General features: G+C 34.9%; 1 protein-coding gene across 1 annotated transcript in view; it reads right to left on the reverse strand.

The window, feature by feature from the left end:
* Positions 1 to 23,683, reverse strand: part of LOC131074832 (uncharacterized) — a 33,366-nt gene that overhangs the window by 4,535 nt on the left and 5,148 nt on the right. Inside the window, exon 2 of the mRNA XM_058011544.2 lies at positions 14,909 to 15,009. Within this exon, the coding sequence (XP_057867527.2) occupies positions 14,909 to 15,009 (101 nt within the window). The remainder of the gene's footprint in view (positions 1 to 14,908; positions 15,010 to 23,683) is intronic.

Here is a 23,683-nt window from a genome sequence, read left to right on the forward strand (position 1 = left end):
GGTTTAAAGGGCTGATGCTTGAGTTCAAACTGCTTATAGCAATAATCTTTTTACAATATTCCTTTTGAGTATTATAGCAGTAGGAACCCACATATATACAGAAATCTTTCACCTTCTAATCAAACTCATTACTGCAACCAATATACACAAACTATAAATAAACAATTTGTAGTATAAAATAGACTAAATCATAAAACAATTCATCTCACTATGCTTGCATTCAATCGATTCCTAGAGTTATAAACTTTTGTGAACAGATCAATTAAAATGGTCATTATTTATATAAACTTTTCAGGCAAAATTTGAATGTTCCTAGTAATTTTATCAAAACCATTTTCAGAGTTACCTAAATGCCATGGCCATGGTTATTTTCTTTTAAAATAATTTTAGAATTTATTTCAACAATCATGTGAGGATAATTGTCCTTGGCAAATGATAAGTTACAAACTTATAAGTTATGACCTTGTTCCACTAAGTTTTTTGGGATGGGGACCGCAACGGACGGCAAGGGATGGTGAGACTTGTTTCCAGGATGGAATTTTTTGAGGCAATGATTTAGTAGGGCTGGCGACAGCAAAGGGGAAGGCTATATAATGAATAGGGCAAATTTTGAAAATATAGAGAAATTTCAAATATTCATATGATAACATTGAGAAGGCATTCATGATATCGACAAATATCAAATGTCAAAACATAAAATTTTATTTCTTCCATAATTCATTGTCAATGTGCATATGATATAAAATTAAAAAATAGTAATACAACAAAATGCCCAAAGGCTGCAAGTTTGATCTACAAAAGTCAAAATGACAAAAGTCACAAAAACATATTGATAAAAAGTATAAGGCTATCCCTAATCACTATCTACCAACACTACATCAAAATCAAATTCCGAATCACTACCACTATGAGCAACTACTTCAGTGGCATCTTCTAGATCAACATCCCACTATAAAGTTAAAGTTTGTCGATACTCTAAAACCTACTGATCCTTAAGTCATAAAACACTGTGCACGGCCACCAAATTCTCTACTCATCTAGAGCTCAACCAATTCCTCTTGATACAGAAAATGAACTTGTATATGGACCGAATTCTCTCTATAGCAGAAGAATTAACAACTTGTGAAAGGAGGCTAATAGCAAACCTCTTCGACTTTGGTGTATCCCTGTCACGTCATGTCCACCATCCGATAAGATCAATTTTACCTAATAAAGCTCTGTCTTCACCTTTGGAGTGTTGAATGTAGGACGACCATGAAGATTATCAACTCCACAATTGTATACGTCTTTACAAGGGCCTTCATTAACCATTCTTTCACAACTTCACCATCACGCATAGGCAGCCTACCTGTTGATGTGTTTTTTATGCACATGCGAACACAAAATAAAATACCCAAGAGTATCTTATCCTCTCTTGAACAAAATCTCTCAAATGTTGAAGATTAGCTTAAGGATCACTTGAGAAGACTCCAAGCTTCATGAATGTAGGGTCACTATGTGTGGATAAGCTCTGTTGGTTGATGTGATTGCTGGTATTACAAAGGGACTTACATTTGAATGCCTGAATGCTTGAATCACTGGAACTTAGATCATCTGATATTGCGATCTTGTGATGCTTTGTTTTATCCTAAACTAGCTTGAATAAAAAAGGGCAAAAGGAAAGGGTTGAGAGAGTCTACTCTAAGACCTAGAATATAAGAAGATAGTAGAATGATCAGCTGGAATCCTATTGGGCGAGGTCTCACCATCAACTTGAACAATCTGACACAAGCTCAGTGCAAACTTCTAAGGACATTTTAAAGATGTTCAAATCATTACCATCGAACATTGATCACCATTCAAGTTCATGCATAAGCAAATGGACGTATAATGATTCGAAGTTAAGCTCATATCACTCCAGTTGACCACACAAGGCACATTTACAATCAGCAAGAGGCTAGTGGTTTGGACAAAGCAGATTCCACACAGATACATTCAATAAATTCTTCCACTCAATTTAATCAACATGAAAGCAAATTGAGAAGTAAAGACCATGCGAGTTGTTGAAGCAACAAATCAAATTCACCATAACTTCAATGAAATCAATTGTTCTCTACAACAAAGTTTGGCAACAACCTTTGCCTTCTCCTAATCTAATTTTTATTCTAAATGCTATTCTATTCTAATCATTGTTAGCTAACTATTAGCTATTGCTATTAACCTTTAAAAATGAAGAGTTTGAGCTTAATATAGAGAACCTTTTGTACCTCAAGCAACCTCTCTAACAAAATTAAATAAATGTCATACCTTGTCTCCACAAGTTTGAGGAATTCATTTAAAAAAACCTAAAGAGAGCCATGTGTGGTCATTGCAAATAAACATCTAAATATCTCTAGCTTCTACCACAAATATTGCACCCAATCTATCTTCCTTATGTATTTCAATGTGTCATTCAATACATGAACACAACATGGGGTCCAAAAGATGTGCTCATAAGCATCCTCCACCATTAAGACAACTAATTTGCACGTGTATGCTAAAACAACGACCACCACCGGTACAACATTTGAGGCCCCAAATGGCATCTCTCAAAATATGAAATCGGAATTCAACATCCTTGAGCTTCCCAAAACAATCAATAGGTCTAAGAAAATAAGAGCCAACTAAACCACATAGATCCCGCCCTTGAGCCATCCAGCACCAAGTTGGTTTTCTATGCCAAACATTTCTTATAGATGGTGAATAATATTATTCAACACCCTCACTATCTCCAACTCTATTAAAATAATATTGTAATATTGATCTAAAGGTCATTTTAAACATTTAGTTAGCATTTAAAAAATTTTGCTTATGTCTTTTGTCTTTAATTAGTTTTAGGAAGTTTCATTTCTGTCTTTCGTGTTTCTATTTTCAATCGTTTTTGTTATGGATAGATCATCTTGTAATTTTCTATATAAAGAGTATTCCTCTCCTTCATTAGTTACAACATGTAACTACCATTTCATGGTAATAGAGCTTAGATTCTTTTTTGGCAAAAAAAAATTGGTGGATTTTTTTATTTTTTCCACAAAAAAATCAAGGGTGGGTTTTGCTTGATTTTTCCCACAAAAAACAGGGAGTTTTTATTTTTGTTTACTACTCGTGATGGTCACGAATAATGTTTTTGAACAAACTAGGGGTTCTTGTACGATTTTCTCCTCAAAAATCGTGGATGAGTCTTTTTATTTTTTTTCCACAAAAAATCATGGAGGGTTTTGCACGATTCTCTTTTCAAAAATCTTGGTATCTTTGTTTTTTGCACAAGAATCATGGGTTCTCTCTGTTGGAGGGTTTTCTAATTTTTTCCACAAAAAATCATGAGGGGTGTTGTTGTTTTCTAGGTTTTATATTTTTTCCAAAAAAAAAATCATGGTGGGTTTTTCCCTAGCTAGGGTTTCAACATGTGGAGGTTTTATGTTTTTGGCAATTTTTTGGGACAAAAATCATGGTTTATGTAGGATTTTCTGATTTCTTTCTTCATGAAGGGTAGGGTTTTTTATTTTTTCCACAAAATCATGCAAGGTGCTGTTGTTGTGGGATTTTTATCGTTTTTTCACAAAAACGAAGGTGTGTAATTTCAGCATCGCATCGAAGATTTGACGATTTTTCCACAATGTTATGGTTTCTATTTTTTGACGATTTTTATCAACAAAAATCAAAGTTCTTTGAGAAGCTGATCTCAATGTCAGTGGATAAAGGGAGGGATGGCTTCATTACCCAACATCATGTTGGAAGGTTCAAAGGATTGTGGTAAACTTGGTCATATCCAAAAGTTTTGCAAAACCAAGGAGAGTCTCAGCAGTAGGCTAATGTCGTGGAGCATTCTGAGGAGATGGGGGCAGCCTTCTATGCATTCATAACCAAATGACCTACAGATTATGTAAAGACTTTGTAGGCTAGTTAATAGAATAACCATTAAGGGAGGGTATTAAAATAATATTGTAATATTGATATAGTGGGAAACTTCAGTTTGTCTTTTGTCTTTAGTTAGTTTTAGGAAGTTTCCTTTCTATCTTTCATGTTTCTATTCACGATTGTTTTTGTTATGGAAAGATCGTCTTGTAAATTTCTATATAAGGAATATTTCTCTCCTTAATTAATTACAACATGCAATTACCATTTCAAACTCCCACTAGTTCCATGGCTTGAGATTCCCCCTTGGCCAATTGAGAGCATGTACAAGTTTAAAGTAATCATCACATCCTCCATCACGAGCAAATCTACTATTTTTGCTCCCTCTAAGAGGTGGAGACCAAGGAACACTTCATTTTTAAAATACGACATTTACTATGAGAAAGAAGGAAGATATAACTACCTCTACAAGGATTCAAGCAACACTCTATCTACATTCAAATATTTAGACCAACGTTGCCTAACATTTTTTCTCTGTCTAAAAAAATCTAGAGCCCCAATGTCAATCAACTCATTTTCCCATCCCATCTAAATGCAAGCAACACAATAGCTTTCTAATATCATACTTCACATACCAAAGCTAAAAAATCAATCAAATCGAGCAAGTTCTAATGTCAAAACAAAACAAGTTCTAACTACACCAGAGACCCACAATTTTTCTTTAAAAATTGTTAAGACCATCAAAAAACGCATCACGATTTACGAAAGAAAATTGTCGTGCGATATGCATGATAATGGGGCACGTTTTTTAACAAAAATCAGTCGCAATCTGTGCTGTAAATTTGTTGTGATTTTCTCAATAAAAATGCCACAGTTTTCTAGAATAAACTTGGCACAATTTTTAGCTGATAAAAAATCTGTGATTTTCGTCAAACCAGGTCACGATTTTTTGCAGATTGACAATTGTGACGTTAAAACAAACAAAACCCTTGCAATTTTAAAAATAGGTTTTAAATTATACCAAGCAACTAGTAAATTCACATGACCCCCTGCTCTGATACCATATTGCAAAAAATAATAGAACTCAATATTTTAATATTCTATTGAATAACAAAATAACAGCTATGTTACCCCGAGTTTCTGGGACAGGGACGGCAGGAGATGGCGCAACGAGTTTCTGAGACGGCAATTTTTTTGCCAATTTTGGGGACGGCGGAGGGGCGGCAATATAAAATATAGGTAAAATTTAAAATATATAGGGAAATTTAAATATCCATATGAGAAATAGATAAAGCGTGTATATATACATTATAGTCATATGAAAACATGGATAAAGCAGGTATATGTACATTATAGAACCTTAACATACCACATTTGTGTTTAGAATTCATTGTCAATACTCAATATGCATTCATAATTCATAATATATTGTCAATTCTCAATATCCATTCATAGATGAAAATTCATCGTCAATATGCCAGCACTTGTTTGCGTGTAGTTCACTGTTTCTTTCTGATTGGAGGATATTTTGATAGTCTTCCATAACAATTATGACCTACAACCACTTCCTTATGCACTACAGAGTTTTGGGTGTTTGTAGTATTCATTACCAAGCTGTTATTCATATTTGAGTGCTTTTGGCTATGATTCAGACCTGTTTACCTTTCATATTAGTGAAAAGTCCAATATTGCAGACCTGCAACCACTTTTTTACACACTACCAAGTTCTAAGTGTTTGTGAAATTTTTTACCAGGCTACTGCTCATTATTTCTAAGTGATTTTGGTAGTGATTCAGACATGTTTACTAGTCATATTAGTGAAAATACAGCTTTGCAGACATATAATAAAATTAAAAACTGTTTTTTTGAGCATTTGATTCTTTCTTTTTTTTTAATGCGCTGGGAAAAGGGGGACAGCTGGCCGTCCCCGGGACAGTTAGGGGACATCACAAAGTCCACAATCATATTGGGGATGGGGGGACATCCCCTTTGAGAATCACTGCCATCCCCAAGTTTACGGGACATTTCCCACAGATTTTGCAATTTTGGGAAGTCCCTAGGCTGTCCCCAAGTCCCCAAGCCGTCCCCGGTACGGGGCCAGGGGATTTTAGCCTAGGGACATGTCCCTGAGTAACATAGGATGATAGGACAACAATTACAAAGAGGTTCACTAAAAACTAAAATGTGAATCTTAAAAAAACGGATAGAAAACACTTGCAATTAAGGTGGCTTTATTACAACTACAAGTCTTATCTATTAATAATTGAATATTGTTCAAATATCCTTGATTTGCATGTTCTCCTACCTGTTGAAATTTTTGTAGCTGCGAAAGAATTTATCTACCTGTGTTGAATTGATATGAGTTCTCTGAGATTCATCTGATATGATGGACTGATTGTATTTCGTTCAAGCTGCTGTTTCCTGTCACTGTTCTTTATTGTATATGAGCCTTTCTATCTTTGATGCTCGAGCTGTTTCTTTTGAGAGCTGGGACCATTCCTTTTTCATGGTCAATGTATTTATCTGTGGTCATGTTCGGAAGCTGTTTCCTTCGTATTCTTTTCTACTGTTCTCACCGCTGAGTCAGCATGACATGGGATTGAATATGTCTTGAGGTGGATCGTGGTTATTGAGTGACTTGGTCACAGCTGGATGATGTCGATTCATTCGACCACAAATGTGTTTATGGTTTGTCAGTTTTCATTTTTTATGGTGCCAACGAGTTTTGTATGTGACAATGGTTTATTCTTGTATGAGGTCGTTAAGCTTTGTAACAGCATGGAGAGTAATGATCGGTTATATGGGAATGCGATGGGTCTTTGTAACTGTGGTTCTTTCACCTCCCATGAGAGATGCCTTAGTTTTGATCATAATATATGTGTGCTGAGATATATATGTATAGTATTTTTGTTGAATATTGAGATGTATGTGTGATTGTCATGCTTGTTATGAGAATCATATCTTTTGTATTCAGTATTATGAGTCTTGAAAGGCTGTTATTATCCTGATTCTACAGTCAAGGAGTTGAATCTGTAAAGGAAGTGTCTCAGGAAGTCATCAATAATTTTGTACTTGTTTTAGAGAGCTCAATAAAGGCATTATCTTTTGTGGGCTTGGTTTTTCATCCTCAAGTGGAGGGTTTTCCCAAGATTAAGTTTTTTTGTGTGCTCCTGTTGTTCTTGTATTTAAGTTTCTGTTCTTTGCTCTATTATATATATTCTGGTTCAAATTTTAACACTACCCACCCAGACTCATCGATCCTAGTTCTATTTGCTTTAGTTATATATCTTCTGGTTCAAATTTTAACACTACCCACCCAGAATAATTTTGTATTTGTTTTAGAGAACTCAATAAAGGCATTATCTTTTGTGGGCTGGGTTTTTCACCCTCAAGTGGAGGGTTTTCCCAGGATAAGTTTTTTTTGTGCTCTTGTTGTTCTTGTGTTTAAGTTTCTGTTCTTAAATCTATTATATATATTCTGGTTCAAATTTTAACACTACCCACCCAGAATAATTTTGTATTTGTTTTAGAGAACTCAATAAAGGCATTATCTTTTGTGGGCTGGGTTTTTCACCCTCAAGTGGAGGGTTTTCCCAAGATAAGTTTTTTTTGTGCTCTTGTTGTTCTTGTGTTTAAGTTTCTGTTCTTAAATCTATTATATATATTCTGGTTCAAATTTTAAAATGGTATCAGAGTGGGTCTAAGGAAACGATCCAGAACCAAAATCTTTAAGTTTTATATTACTCTTTGCTCTACTTTCAGTTTGCTTGTTTCAGCTCTACACTATGGTGAACGGACTGAAAGTCGAAGATAGGTTGGATGGAGCCTCAAACTTCACTTCTTGGAAGTTCGGGATTCTAATTGCGCTTGACAAAAATAATCTTCTTCACTACATGAAGTCTGATGTAGCTGAGCCTACTGATGACACTGAGAAAGCGCAATGGAGAAAGAACAATGTCATGGCAAGAAAGATCCTAATTGATTTTGTTAAAGATCATTTGGTACCCGTCATTTCCAAGTTGAATTAAGCCACGGAGATGTTTGAATGTCTTCAAAGTCTATATGAATTCAACAACACTAGTAGAGCTCTAGCCTTGAGACGTCAGTTGTTAATTATTAAGATGGCTAATGGTGAATCAGTTGTGTCTTTCTTTATGAAGATTTCAGAATTAAAGGATCAAATCAATGCAATTGGAGATTCCATTGTAGACAAAGATCTTGTTATGTTGGCCATGAATGGCCTCCCGCACTCATGGGAATCCTTCATTTAGGGTATCAGTGGTAGAGCAGAACTCCCTAAGTTTGACCGATTGAGAGCTGATTGCATTCAGGAGGAATGTAGGTTAGAAGCTAGAGGTAATGGACGTAAAACTCACCATGAAGATGATCATGTACTTGATGCCCATACTTCTAAAGGGAAAGGGAAGAAAGATAACTTCAAGAGGTTCAGAGATAAGAATTTTGATTCAGTTCCTGAATCCTCCAAGAAAAAGAAGAAGGATCTATCTCGGATTCAGTGTTTCAGATGTGACAAATATGGTCACTTTGCTAGAGATTGTAACTCTAGACCCAAGCATCAAGCTGCTACCTCTAATGTTGAAAATACATCTCCCCCTAGAGAGTCTAGTGAAAATTCAGAGATGTTCTTATTTATTTGTACTCTCTCCAGTAATATTCCTACTGATAGTGATACATGGCTTATTGATAGTGGAGCCTCCCGCCATATTTCAGGTTATCGTGAGCACCTCTCTAATTTGAAAGAAAAAGACTCTTACAAGTTATCATTGGTGATGATGCTTTCTATTCTGTGAAGGGTGTTGCTTCCACTTCATTTCACTTAGATTCAAGTATTTCTCTTCACTTGAGTGATGTACTATTTGTTCATAGAATTAAGAGGAATCTGAATTCCATTTGAGCATTGGAAGATAAAGGTTATAATGTTGCATTTACTGATGGAAAAGTCCTTGCAAAGAAGAAAAACTCAAGCATTAAGACAGCTCGTGAGTTTGGTGTACACCATGACAATCTAAATAGACTTTCAGCTCATCCTATTCAAGTTTTTGCACATGATTCAATAAGCAGAAGTGAGCTGTGGCACAAAAGATTTGCTCATCTAAATTTCAAAACCCTGTCTTCCATGGAGAAGGTGGTAGTCGGCCTTCCAAAGCTGAATCAAGATCATGAGGGTGTCTACAAAGGGTGTGCTCTAGGTAAGAACATTAAACATCCATTTCATAGTACTGAAAGTAGAGCCAAAGATGTCCTAGAGCTGATTCATTCTAATTTGTGTGGTCCTATGTCAGTTGCTTCATTAAGTAGCTTTTGGTATTATGTTACTTTCATTGATGACTTCTCTCATAAGTAATGGATTTATTTTCTAAAATCTAGTGAGTCTGATGAATTGTTGTCCAAATTTAAAGAATTTAAAGCTCTTGTTGAAAATTTGTCAAATAAGAAGATAAAGATCTTAAGGTCTGATAATGGGGGTAAATATACTTCTAGTACATTTCAAAAACATTGTATTGAAGCTGGGATTAAGAGGGAGATTTGTGTCCCCTTATAATCCACAACAAAACGGTGTAGCTGAAAGAAAGAACAAGTCTATTGTTGAGGCAGCGAAAGCCATGATCCATGATCAAGGCCTTCAAACATTTTTATGGGAATAGCCATGGTGAATGTCATGCTGAGATGACAATATTGTGTTAAACAAAAAAATCTGTGATGAGATTTTGATTACTGACATTTCTTGTTGCAGCTTCTTATGCTTGTCATGTTAAGAGATGGCAAGACATATGAATAATCTCTCTCTTGCCAAGAGTGAGTGTTGAAGTTTTTGTAGCTGCAAGAGAGTTTATCTACCTGTGTTGAATTGTTGTGAGTTCTCTGAGATTCATCTGATATGATAGACTGATTGTATTTCGTTCAAGCTGATGTTTCCTGTAGCTGTTCTTTATTGTATATGAGCCTTTCTATCTTTGATGCTCGAGCTGTTTCTTTTGAGAGCTGGGACCATTCCTTTTTCGTGGTCAATGTATTTATCTGTGGTCATGTACGGGAGCTGCCTCCTTCATATTCTTTTCTACTGTTCTCACCACTGAGTCAGCGTGACATGGGATTGAATGTCTTGAGGTGGATCATGGTTATTGAGTGACTTGGTCATAGCTGGATGATGTTGATTCATTCGACCACAAAGTGTTCATGGTTTGTCAGTTTTTATCTTTTATGGGACGACGGTTTATTCTTGTATGAGGTCGTTAAGCTTTGTCACGGCATGGAGAGTAATGGTCAGTTCTATGGCAATGTGATGGGTCTTTGTAACTGTGGTTCTTTCACCTCCCGTGCTGAGATATAGATGTATTGTATTTTTGGTGAATACCAAGACGTATGTGTGATTGTCATGCTTGTTATGAGAATCATATCTTTTGTATTCAGTATTATGAGTCTTGAGAGGCTGTTATTATTCTGATTCTACAGTCGAGGAGTTGAATTTGTAAAGGAAGTGTCTCAGGAAGTCATCAATAATTTTGTACTTGTTTTAGAGAGCTAAATAAAGGCATTATCTTTTGTGGGCTGGGTTTTTCACCCTCAAGTGGAGGGTTTTCCCAAGATTAAGTTTTTTTGTGTGCTCCTGTTGTTCTTGTATTTAAGTTTCTGTTCTTTGCTTTATTATATATATTCTGGTTCAAATTTTAACACTACCCACCCAGACTCATCGATCCTAGTTCTATTTGCAAAATTGTGTCCTCAAATTATTTATTCCTGAGAATTAATGTCCCCTTATGTTAACACTTAGGAAGAAGGGAACAATTAACTTGTAAATCAATTGCAAGAGACAACTTCTTGTTAAGCTCTAAATCCTTATGAATCTTACAAGGCTGATAACAATTTACAATCTGCTATACATATATATTAATTATAAAACATATAATATGTCAAATGTGCAATATGTAATAAAAGAGTGATGGGATGCAATGAATAACTTTGATATTCAAATCTACAATAGAGAAATCTTGCTATCTGTGATATGAATTGAGGGAATTAAACAAAGATTGATCTCTGTCATATTCTGATCTGCAATTGTGGGATTTACTCCACTCTTCTTGATATGTCAATGTATATAATGCTGCAAGTTATCTCTCAACTGCTTCAAGCCATTTCTGATATAGCAATAATACTGTGCTGATAGTCTCTCCTATTGCTTATAGCGACAGAAGGAATAATTGTTGTTTCTGATTTAACTTTTCGAAAATATGCAAATGTTGGTGCTGTTTCTGAATGTCACTTTGAATATATGCGACCTATTTTGATGCCAAAAGGCAATGCTCAATCAAGCAGATCCAATACAGGATGTAAATATAAAATGAAGACAAAATCCGATGATGCCTTGGAATGAATTCGTTCCTCATTAAATATCTTGTGGGATTCAAGAGTTGCATCCTTGGATCGGGAATAGACATACCTTTCCCTAAATTGTATCTTTTTCTTAATCCTTAACCACATCCTTTGATAAGGATTAATTAATCCTTTAGAGAACACCTCTTAACTAATCATTTTTTGATCAGATTTTTTTAATGAATGATATATTCATTGACCTGCTAATCCTTCTTCCACAATGAGGATAATATGTTTTTTCTCCATTATTGATATGATGATATTTATATGAATTGTCTTCATATATGACAATCTTCCTCCCACGATAATGATTGATGGCGGATTATGATGGTCTTCTGTTCATGTGATCAGGATTATGATGGTCTTCTGTTCATGTGATCAGGATCATTACACTGATAATAATAGATGGATGTTATGGTGGTGATACCGATAAGGATTTGTCTTTCTATATGATTGATGCATGTAAGAGTTCCTCATGAACTGCTGCTACAATATGTATGCTTCTGTGTCGCATTAATATCATGATCCTTGAGTATTGCTATGTCCATGCTATCATACTTCCTTGATGTTGTCTTGATGATGACAGGATACCATCTTAAGGACATATCAGATTATGGATTTACTTTCTGTTATTTTGGTCACATTGGTTTCACTGTAATTCATGGTAAGGTCAGCAAGGTTGACATATTTGACATCATGTGGGCTCAATATATTGTATGCTTGATATTGATGAAAGTCTTCATTCCTTGATCATGAGAATGTGTGGATAGCATGTCAAACCTCTTGTGCTTTACTTCTGCATCTTTATCTTGATGCTTGATAGAAAAATCGTGAAGTCTTATTAAAAAAGACGATTTTCCTCAATAGGTCTTCATGCTTCAGTCTTTATTGATATAGTATGCAAAGTTACCTACTTGAACTTCTCATATACCATGTACAAATTGTTATTTCCTAACTATTTACTAATTGAAGGTGTTTCAAGGCTGCCACCCTTGATCACATAAGTATTTTATTGCTTCTTATTATAAGGTTAGAGATGGGGACATCACAGTACTCCATAAAAGATGTATCTACTCGATTCTGTCCCAAGCAACCAAAATGGATGGCTCAAACAAATCAAAATTTTCCCATAAAAGTACAGACAATGAATCATCCCTATCTAGAACTAAATAAGATCCAGGAGTACTTAAACACTCTTTCAATCACATACAGATTAAAGCACTAGTAAACTATATCTCTCCTGAAAATTCTCAGGTTCTCAAGAGGCTGCTCTGCATTTGTAAGAACGCAGAGGAGACAAGTGAGATAAATCGCAAATCTTTTCCAATGATCACCACTTATTTCCAAATCACCAAATCAAAGATTCAATTACTCTCTAATACAGTAACCTACTCACTCATCCAACTCCAAATGCAAAGGAAAGTAGAATAGAGAAAAAGAATGAATCGGGATGATTAAATTAGACGATCTCATGTATCATGTGATATAGTTATAAACAAGCAATAATCCAGGGTCCTAAAATCAAATAACAGAAGTTTAACAACCGCATAAATTTAAAACCTAAAATTACTAGTTCTCCATATAATGTTAAACTAGTATATAAAGCGTCAAAGTCTTTAGAGAATTAATCAAAAACTAATCCGAAATCATCTGACAGAGGCCTCATAACACTAGTCATCAACAATTATTGGGTTTCTTGTCCACGGAAGAAATCTGTAGCAACTTGGCCACTATCAAAAAAATTAACAAGTCCAAAGGACAGATTTAGAAAATGTAATAATGTTTTTACAATGCCAACTACTTGAATTCTCAAAATTGAGGTCACAACCTTGGATTATTGTGATAAATATCATTGACAAGATTTCTTGACCCTGGGGAAAAAGGCTGTGGTAGCTTATAGCTGCTATCAAATAAATTTACAAGTATTCTAAAGGATGTAAGTAGAAAATATTACTAGGCATATCGTTTCTACAATGCCAACCACTTTAATATTCCAAACTGACATTTTGTGGAGCCACCATTTCGAATTTCCCTCTTGTCGGGCACCTATTCCGTGTGGTTTTTGTCAACCATCAACAGTTCTTCAACAAGTATGCCTTTCCGAGGAATAGCAAACTTAAAATATTATTTTTTGTTGCTATACATTGTAATATGTTAATTTAGCTTCTTATGCTAAATTAATATAATGGGTTATGGATCAACATATATGTAATTTCTAGTTTTATAGGCATCCTTTCAGAGATCTTATCTGATATCAAATGTACAAAGTGCAATATGGAAGATGCTTGTAATTGCACTCATAAGTAGTTGATTAGGCCCTTTACCTAATCTTGTATTTTGTATTTGAGCTGAGAAGGGAGATTTTCTTTACTGATTCTTTCCTCCTGGAGCTCTTGAATCAGTTTTTATATAAATATAATATATTAGTGGCTTGCCACTTTCGCCAAAAAAAAAACATTGGATTACCATGATAAATATTATGACAAGACTTCTCAACCCAGCCAGGTAGCAAGAAATTTGATTATTGTGGGTATAGAGGAATAAGAGGAATCTTCCAATGATGGTTCAGTGCTTATTCCTATCCAAAGGCAAGTCAAGCAATGAATGATACAATTGTTGGAATCGTTTGTCGTTCTGCCAAAAGAACGAACCATCAATGCTCAATACAAACACCAAATTTAACTCAACCCATGTGAGGCGGTTAAGCCATGTCACGAGTCCCCACAAAGGTGCTAACCACGAAGTCAACAATCTCCCCCTTAGCACCCACTGAAGGGAGACTCGAACCTGTGACCCAAGGCTCTGATACCAATTGTTGGAATCGTTTGTCATTGCACCAAAATCTCAAACTATCAATGCTCGATACAAACGCCAGATTTAACCCAACCAACGGGAAGCAATTAAGCCATGTCACGAGTCCCCATGGAGGTGCTGACCACCAAGTCAACGACAGTATCTATTCTGCTCAAGGACTCAAAGTGCTGGTAGAGAATAATCTTCCAATGGAGTTGAACTAGAAGCAGCAGGGAGATCTTGGCTCCTCTTCACTCATTTTAAAGTGCAGGCATCAACAAAAGAATCGTTTTTTAATCCCCTTTTAACCTAACTGAATTGTTTATTAAAACTGTGAATTTTTTTGAAACCCTAGCAATTTTTTTGCTGTTTTTTATCTGATTTTTTGAGTTTTAACAAATTTACATTCCGAAAAAAAGCATGCCAGTAAATTGCAATTTATTGGGAGATTAAATCATGACAGGTGCAATTTTTTTTAAAATGTGATATTCGCAAAAAAAAAATGGATTTTTGCTTTGATGAAAACCCCTCCAATAAAAATTCCATTCAGCTCAATTTACCTTTTTAATGGTACATATAATATAGTTCAGCATTTTGATCTGTTAAACATTATCACATTTCCTTTTGCTCCTAATAACAAAATTCACTGCAAGAATGCTTCCCGGTTGAATCAATAAACATGCAAACCCTTGACTCTAGCCATTTGAAACTAAAATGTTCAACTCAGATGATTTCTAATAAAATTTCATTTTTTCAAAATAGAATGGTATTCAATAAAGCATAAATTATTTCAAATACATTGCAAAACAATGCAATTGAAAACTGACATGAAAGCCTCAAAAGATTCACTTACCATGCAACAAATGCACTGCTGTGATCACCAAGAAATGCATTCAGATCTTTCTTTGCTTGGTCCTGATGCTTCCCATGACAGACGAGAACAACAACATATTCCTGCAATTGAAAAGTTGAATCCAGAATTGAGATTCAGACTTCAACCTAGCTACACTCATGGAATAACATAGTAAGTAGCAATTAACCAAATAATATAACGTTATACACAAAAAAAAACAGCCTGACAAAAAAATGAAATAAGAAAATCCCTAAATCCCCAGTATTTGAAACTAAAACAGAAAAATGATTTCAACTAAAAGTAAAACAGACAAATTTCATCTTGTAGAAGCTGCCTGCATACTTTCCAATGGTTATTGGGTTTTCGTAGCTACACTCATGGAATAATATAGTAAGCAGCAATTAACCAAACAATATAATATTATACACAAAAAAAAAAAATGCAGCCTCACAAAAAAAATGAAATAAGAAAATCCCTAAATACCCAGTATTTGAAACTAAAACAGAAAAATGATTACAACTAAAACAGATAAATTTCATCTGGTAGAAGCTGCCTGCATACTTTCCAATGGTTATTGGGTTTTTATTTGTCAGTTCCAAGCAGATCAACCAGCAAAATTTATCTTCCTCCATTAGAAACAGCAGCCCAAATATGAAATATCAAGGTTTTCTGTTTAATAATATTCTTATACATAACTTAGGGAATTTAAAACAAACGAAAGCCCAATACATTTTTACATTGACTCGAGCAGGGTTCACCAGGGCATATGCTCTCTTTGTTGTTTGGACAAATAAGCACCCCTTAAGAATTCACAACTATCTATACCTAAAATTAATATGACATGGTCATCCTAAGACAGCAGCCCTGTAAATAGTCAAACATCCAAAACTTTCAGAGAATTGCCCAAAAGCACTATATTTCAGATCCTAAGACCTGATTGCCTTAATGATCTCAAACTTGCATTGAAATCCATAACCTGATTAAAATTGGTGGACATAAAGATTGTTAATTTTCCATGACAACTTTAAAATATGAACTGAAACCCATAAAATTTGCCCTCATACTAAGCCTAATTTGAAGAGTCAGAGGAAACATTGTTTATTTTCCATGATGCCCAGAAATTGCAAGTGAAATCCATAATCCAATTTACATTGTGGACAAAATGTTGCTGATATTCCACGAAGTCCTAAATTTTGCAAAAAAACCCATGACAGAAACCAAACAGCAAGACAAAAAAATTGCCTATTTTCCATAATGCCATAAAAGTTAGCCAAAACTCATAACCCAGTTCAAACAACAGAAGAGAAAAACATTGTTCATCTTCCATAATGCCCTTAAAACTGCCACTAAAATCCATAATCAATTTAACATTAGGCTAAAATCATTTCTGATTTTCAACTATGCCCTAAAATTTGCTCCAAGGGGCATAACACAACTTAAATAGTGGCATAAAACGATAACTAATCTCCCTGGCCCTAAAATTTGCACTTCATTCCACAACCCAATTTGAAAACAAGGTGCAAAAAAGATTCTAATGTTGCATAAAGCACTAAACTTTGCATGGAAAACCATATCCAAATCAAATAGAAGAACAATATATTGCTGATGTTAAGATTTCCACAATCTATAATGCTGATGTTAAGATTTCCACAATCTATAATGCTGATGTTCGATGGTGATCTGCAACATTGATGCAAAAACTCTTACACAATTGATCCCAGAAGCAGCAAATCATCAATATATTGCTAGTTAATTTAAACAGAGAGCTAATTTTCCATAATGCCCTAGAATTTGCTCTAAGTTTACGCCCTAAAATTCACTCCAAAATCCTATAACCCAATTTAAACAACAAGACAAAAACATAGCTAGTTTTCCATAATGTCCTTAAAGTTAAAATAAATCAACAAGCAATTTAAATAGAGGCAAAAAAATTGCAAACATTTCGCACAGCCCTAGACTCTGCACCAAACCGAATACTTAAAATAAATAATAGAACAAAAAACACTGCTAATTTTCTATAATGTCAATAACCTAATTTAACCAGTAAGATAAAAACAATTGCTAATATTCCATAATTCACTAAAAATTGCTCTAAAATCCATAAACCCAATCCAAACCGCAGAACAAATATGCTAATTTTCCATGGTACACTAAAATTTGGCTAGAACTGCATGATTCATTATAAATTGCACTAAAATACATAAACCCAATTTTAAAATGTTAAAATAACATTCTACTCATCCCTGATGCACTAAAATGTGCTCTAACGAAAACAATGCTGAAACTCAACAAAACCCTAATCTTTGTACTGAAATATGCGACTCAAATTAAATAGAAAGGCAAAAACATAACTCATTTTTCATAATGTCTTCAAATTTGCTCTAAACTCCATAAACCCAATTTAAACATCGAGAAACAAATATTACTAATTTTCATAAAGCCCTAAAATTTTCTCTAACTTCCATAACACAATTTAAACAGCAGCACAAAAAATTGCTAGTTTTCCATAATGTCTTAAAACTTGCACTATAATCCATAACCCAAAATAAATAGTGAGATGAAAAATTTGCAAACATTCCACAAAGCCCTAAATTTTGTACCAAAACTCATGCCCCAAATTAAATATCAGTACAAAAACAAACATAATTTTCCATAATGACCAAATTGCACAATAGCTCAAATGACCAACCTAGATAACAGAACAAAACATTGCTAATTTTCCTTAATGCCCTAAAATTTGTGCTACAACCCACAACCCAATTTAAATAGCAGTGTAAAAACATTGTCAATATTCAGAAAGCCCTCCCTGTTAAATGGATAGGAGTCCATAAGAAAATTTGGAAGCAAGATAAATGTTCCCATTCATAAATAGGTTTTTAAAAGCTCTACATTGATGGGGCAGTCAGGGGGAAACCCCGGCCTAGCAGGAGCAGGCTGCTTAACTAGAAATGGAAAAGGGTTGATTGTTGGGAATAGTTGTCTTGTTCTTTCTCACTCTTTCAACAACCTGGCCGAGTTTCTAGCGCACGTAGAGGATTTAAAGTTGGCTAAAGTCCGAGGCAGGAGTTTGCTTGGAAGCAGATGGTGGCCAACATTGGGATGATCAAGTTTTGTACCCCAAAAACAATCTTAGGAAGCATCCTAAAGGAAGCTAAGGAACTATTCACTAGCTTTGACAATAATTCATCTACTACATGTGCCAATATGGATATGGGTACACTATAACATGTATATGGCTTGGATAACATCCCCAATCATTCCCAAAATTGGGGCAAATTTGATGCATGCTAGATACATCATGATTTGACATCCTTAAAAATTGTGTTGTATCCAGGTGAATTGTTAAAAATCTATAATATTTTGACATAAATCAAGTCTCGAATAGGGTAGTTGAGTACAACGTGAAGATATGAGCTGCTAAGTGGCACAAACAGGGAGCAACCAAAAGCTGAGTGCCACGAGCAAAGAAGAAAGCAAAGCTGAACAGCACAAGCAAAGTTAGGCTCTTTGTTTTCTCTATTTTGGTATCTTGTATATGTCATTTTTTATTTTTTTTTTGCATTTGTATATGGTTTCATTACACTGGAGGGGGTTTTCCATGCATATCTATTGGCATTTTCATTTTCATCATCCAATGAGCTTTTCTATTGTTACCCATCTATTGTGTGATATCCTCTATCCACATTTTGGAACTTTTTGAAGACATCACTATCCTCTGCTTTGAAGTCATCATGTCCTTTAGACTTTAATGTATTGTCTTATTTTCTTTGCTTATGGCAAAAATTAAAATATATATTTATTTTATTCCAATTATAATATTAATTTCTTTATTTTATTGTTATTGATGCACATGGTTTCTACTGCAATAAGAAATTCAAGATTTCCATTTATTTTGTTATTATCAATACTTTAATTGGTATAATGAATAATCTGTTCATAATGATTTGTCTAACTCATCGTAGCATCATCAGTATACAATGTTGGGAAATGGAATAACAAACAGATCAAACTTGACCGTAGAGCTTTGTTGTGGAAATATGTCCCCATACTTGACAAAACTCAAGGTGGTGTAGTTACATATGGACATGTCAATAGTGCATCAAGAAGTTCAAAGGTTCATAATCCAGGCTTCATGGGCAATTCACCACAAAACAAAGAAGGGGTTGTTGCCTACAAAAAATTTTAAATTAAAGATATCAAATGGAGCAAAATGAAGCTGATAATCTTGTTCAAAATTCAAAACAAAGGTCAACTATAAATAAACCAGCTTTGCATCCACAATCAGCCTAAAGTACATTTAAAAGTCACAAGAGCAGAGCAGCAATTTAGGACCAGTTGAAAAATCATTTTCATTTGAGGAGTCCAAACGATACAAACTAGAATATTGTTCATTGCCTGTATGCAAATGTAATCGAACTAACATGGTGCACTCCCCATATCAACAAAAGATGGTCATGTCTTTCAATAAAGCACCTACAAGAAGGTTTGTAGCACCCTTTTGGCTAAAGAGACATTATGGATAGACAATTGGGGACAATTCTGTTAAAATAATATTAATATCTTCTATAATGGTCATCTTCTATTTTTAGTGGTTATCTTCTATTTTTAGTGGTCGACTCATTTAGCTTTTTAGTTAATTAGCTTTTAAACTTAATTTGGCTTTCACGCTTAATTTAGCATTTAGCTCTTTAATCTTTTACTTCAATGTTATGTTCTAATTATAGAACATCATCTTGTAACCTCTATATATATGTGTGTATATCGTTCAATGTAATCATCCGATTATTGAATCATTCATTCAATTTATTTTTCATGGTATCACAGCGGGTCGATGGGATTCTTTAAAGTTTGGCGAATTTTTTAATAAAAATTCATGGACTTCTTTCTGGAATATTTTCCAGATTTTTTTATTGTTTTTTATACAAAAACGATTTTGCTTTTTTGAAGGTTTTTTGTGGGTTTCGAGGGTTTCTTGTTCATGGGCAAATTTCTTTGTGCTAGGCAGCAGTTCATGTTTTTTTTAGGGTTCTGGAGATTTTTGGGCGTGCAACCTGGACTTTTTTTTTTGCAGATTGAAAATTTTCCTAAGGTTTCTGCAATTTTCTGACTAGGGTTTTAACCCTTCAGTTCAAGTCAAAATTTTATTCTGGTTGTAGATTCCTGATGGGTTTTTCGAGACCTCAACTGGGTCGTCGTTAGATTTTTTTGGGTGCATCGTTTTTTGTGCCTCGATTTTTGATCCATTGGATCTGCATTCTGATTTCAGATTCTTGGTGGGTTTTTCGAGAGCTTTTTTGGGTTGGTCTCAAATTTTTTTGGGTGCCTCGTTTTCCGTGCCTTGAATTTTGTGCCAACGAATTTGCCTTGAAATTTAAAAACACTCCGCGATTTCTGCTAATTTTGTGGACATCAAGAATTTTGCTATCTTTTGGGCATCGTTTAAGCTGTTTTAAGTTTACAGAAAATTTTAATTTATGGGTTTCTTCCAAACCTCGAAATCCGTGCCTTTGAATTTGTGCCAAATTTCTTCTCCAGGGTTTCAGTTTTTGCAGCAACTACTTCTATTCTGATTTTTTTTAAATCAGATTCTTCTATATCTTCCTTTCACTCGATTGACCTTGTTCAACCTTGATTTCCGTGATGGCATCTTTGACAAACATCATGTTGGAACACAGTCAGAAGTTCAGTGGCCACAACTACAACACCTGGAAACAGCGCATGTTCACGATATCTGAATATCATTACCTTTATCAGATTGATTTAGGCCAGACCTCGTCTTACAAGTCCCAGGGTTTTCACAATTTTTTTCTGAAAAATTGTCTGTCGGTTTTCTGATTTTTTCCACAAAAAATCATGGGAGGGTTTTCACGATTTTTTCCTCAAAAATTGTTTGCAGGGTTTATAATTTTCCCTTAAAAATTATCTCATCTGTAATCCGCGATATTCGTGTAAGATTTTAGTTATCTTGGTTTTACGATGATTTGTAACTTCAAATTTCTTGGTTTTTCGATTTTCTCCTCAAAATCGTAAATTCTCTTTTCAAGGGGTTCCTATTTCAAGGTTTAGAATTTTTTCCTTAAAAATTATTATCTGTCATCCGCAAAGCTTGCGTGGGATTCTAGGTTTTCACGATTTTTTCTTCAAAAATTGTTTGCTGGTTTTTACAATTTTTTCCTCAAAAATCATCTGTAATACGTGAAGTTCGCGTGGGATTTGTGATTCGCGAAGTTCTCTGGTTTTGATCGATTTTTCTCCTCAAAAATCGAGCTTTGTTGCAGTCAGTTTGGGTCGCACCTGCCAGGGCGTACATCTGCAACCGTGGTATCTTGCCTTCAGTTTTGGAGTTGGTACTCTTCTGCAAAAGAGTTTGCTGATTTTTTCCTCAAAATCATTGTTTTAGGCTTCAGTAATTCGCATGTGCCAGATCTCTAATTCGCGTGTGAAGGCTACATTCGCTTGGATGGCTTTTGGTATTCTTGGTCATTTACATTCTACAGATCCTAGGAGGGTCTCCGTAGCAGCAGAGTGTTCTTTGCATCTAGGATCATAACACTTGCAATGTTTTCTATAGGGTATTGAGTGCAATGACCATTAGGGAGGGTGTTAAAATAATATTAATATCTTCTATAATGGTCATCTTCTATCTTTAGTTGTGGACTCATTTAGCTTTTTAGTTAATTAGCTTTTAAGCTTTATTTAGCATTTAGCTTTTTCTTTTTAGTTAATTAGCTTTTAAGCTTTATTTAGCTTTTAAGCTTTATTTGGTTTTCATGCCTAATTTAGCTTTCACGCTTAATTTAGCGTTTAGCTCTTTAATCTTTTACTTCAACGCTATGTTCTAATTAAAAAACATCGTCTTGTAACCTCTATATATACGTGTGTGTATTGTTCAATGTAATCATCCGATTATTGAATCATTCATTCAATTTATTTTTCAAATTCAAGATTTGCGGAAAATTTATAGGGTTTCTATCATTCGTGATGAGTGTCAGGATGGAAGATCTATTCCTTGATTTGGCTTCCCTACATTTTATTGTGCTTTCTTTGTTTGATCAAATGATGGCTTCAATGAGACAAATTTAGGATAGTTGTTGTGGGTGGGGTGGTTATGGTTGTTTGTCGTCATAAGTTCAATAATACCTACTACTTGAGTCAGAGTAAGTGGGAGAAACTAGTTTTTCAGTAATAGAAATGGCAGACATGAAGGATTCTCCTTATGGAGGAACAGTCTAAAAGGCTCTTGACAAATATCTTCTCCATCCCCAATAGATCCAATTTGTATCTAAGTAAAGGGGTACTAATTTAAGTGTTACAATAATACTTGGGCTTGTAAGGCCCCCATTCATCCATTGAGTAGATTTCCAAGATCAAAGTTGCAAAGCAAAATGCAAATGAACTTCTAGAAAACCTTCTATGGGCGCTGATGTCAATTGGCGATTCCATGGACAAGGTAGAGAGGAGGCCTATGTGCAAAAAACTTGGAAGTACACACCTTGTGGGATGAGATCCAAGTTGTCCACAAATAGAAAAGGCAATTAGTGGCTTTTTGCAAAGTGTTCTCCTAGATGGTCAACTGTGTTGTGACGTTTTCACACATCGCCTCATTACAGATGGGGATCCCCACTTTTTTGCTCGTATGTTAGTTCTTTTGCCTAGTTTGCTTAGCTTGGCAGTAGTTTCTTTAGTTATTAACCTTTTGCTTGTGAGAAGATGCAGCGCTTTAATTGTCAAGATGTCATCAAGTCAGCATGTCCATGTCTTGGACTAAGATGAACAAACAACCTTCAGCTTCTCTTAGTCAAAAATACTTAAGTATTGCATAGGAGTCAAGAGCTTCATTGAATGGTGAAGCACAATGCAACCCATAAGTTTTAAGTCATGAGATAGATTTTGTGAATGATGAGTAACTTTCAAGCAAGTGGAACACCTCAAGGGTTGGGTAAGAAGGAGAAGATTCAATCAAAAATTAGGAAAATGAAAAGTGGATATTAAAAAAATTGACAAGTGTGGGTGAAAGCAAAAGTGCTCAAATTCCTTGACGTCAAGGAATCCCCAGCCTCACTTCTCATTTTCCTTGACCTCAAGGAATCCCTGACTTGAGTTCTCAAATTCCTTGACCTCTAGGAATCCCCGACTTGACTTTTAAAATTCCTTGACTCCAAGGAATCCACAACTTGGAAATCTTGAAGAGCTAGGTCAAGTAGAAGTTGCACTATCAAGATAGATGAGAATTGATAAACAAATTTATCCATGATTTTATGATCAAATGCAAGGATTCTGATTGAGGACAATTTTCTTCAGCAGAGTTGATATTTCAAGAATTTGCCAAGTTGAGGATGTCATTTCCAGCCTTGATAATATAATTTCCCTGATCTACAAGACCCATTTCCAGAGCTCAAGGGTTGTTATCCAAATTCGTGGAAGGGCAGTGTAAAAGAGAACCCAGTCATTTACATGAAAATCAGACCCAAAACCATGCGTTTCCAGATCTGAAATAAAGAAATTCTATGTTTGAAATATCATTTCCAGACCTGTAAAAACTATTAAAGGATTTAATATGTGCATTTCCAGATTTGGTGAAGGTTTTAAGAGGCACAGTTTATAAAGTGTTAATGTCATTTCATTCATTCCTTAGTGTTTTATGATTCGAAATATGTTTCTTTTCCAGGTCTGATGCAAGGAATGAAGAAGCGGCTGTAACATCAAGGGTTCATCTCAATACAAATCACGAGGAATATTACTTCATCAGCAAACACAAGAATGCAGGGAAGAGTA

This window comes from Cryptomeria japonica, chromosome 4 (assembly GCF_030272615.1).
Source record: "Cryptomeria japonica chromosome 4, Sugi_1.0, whole genome shotgun sequence".
NCBI classification, from domain to species: Eukaryota; Viridiplantae; Streptophyta; class Pinopsida; order Cupressales; family Cupressaceae; genus Cryptomeria; species Cryptomeria japonica.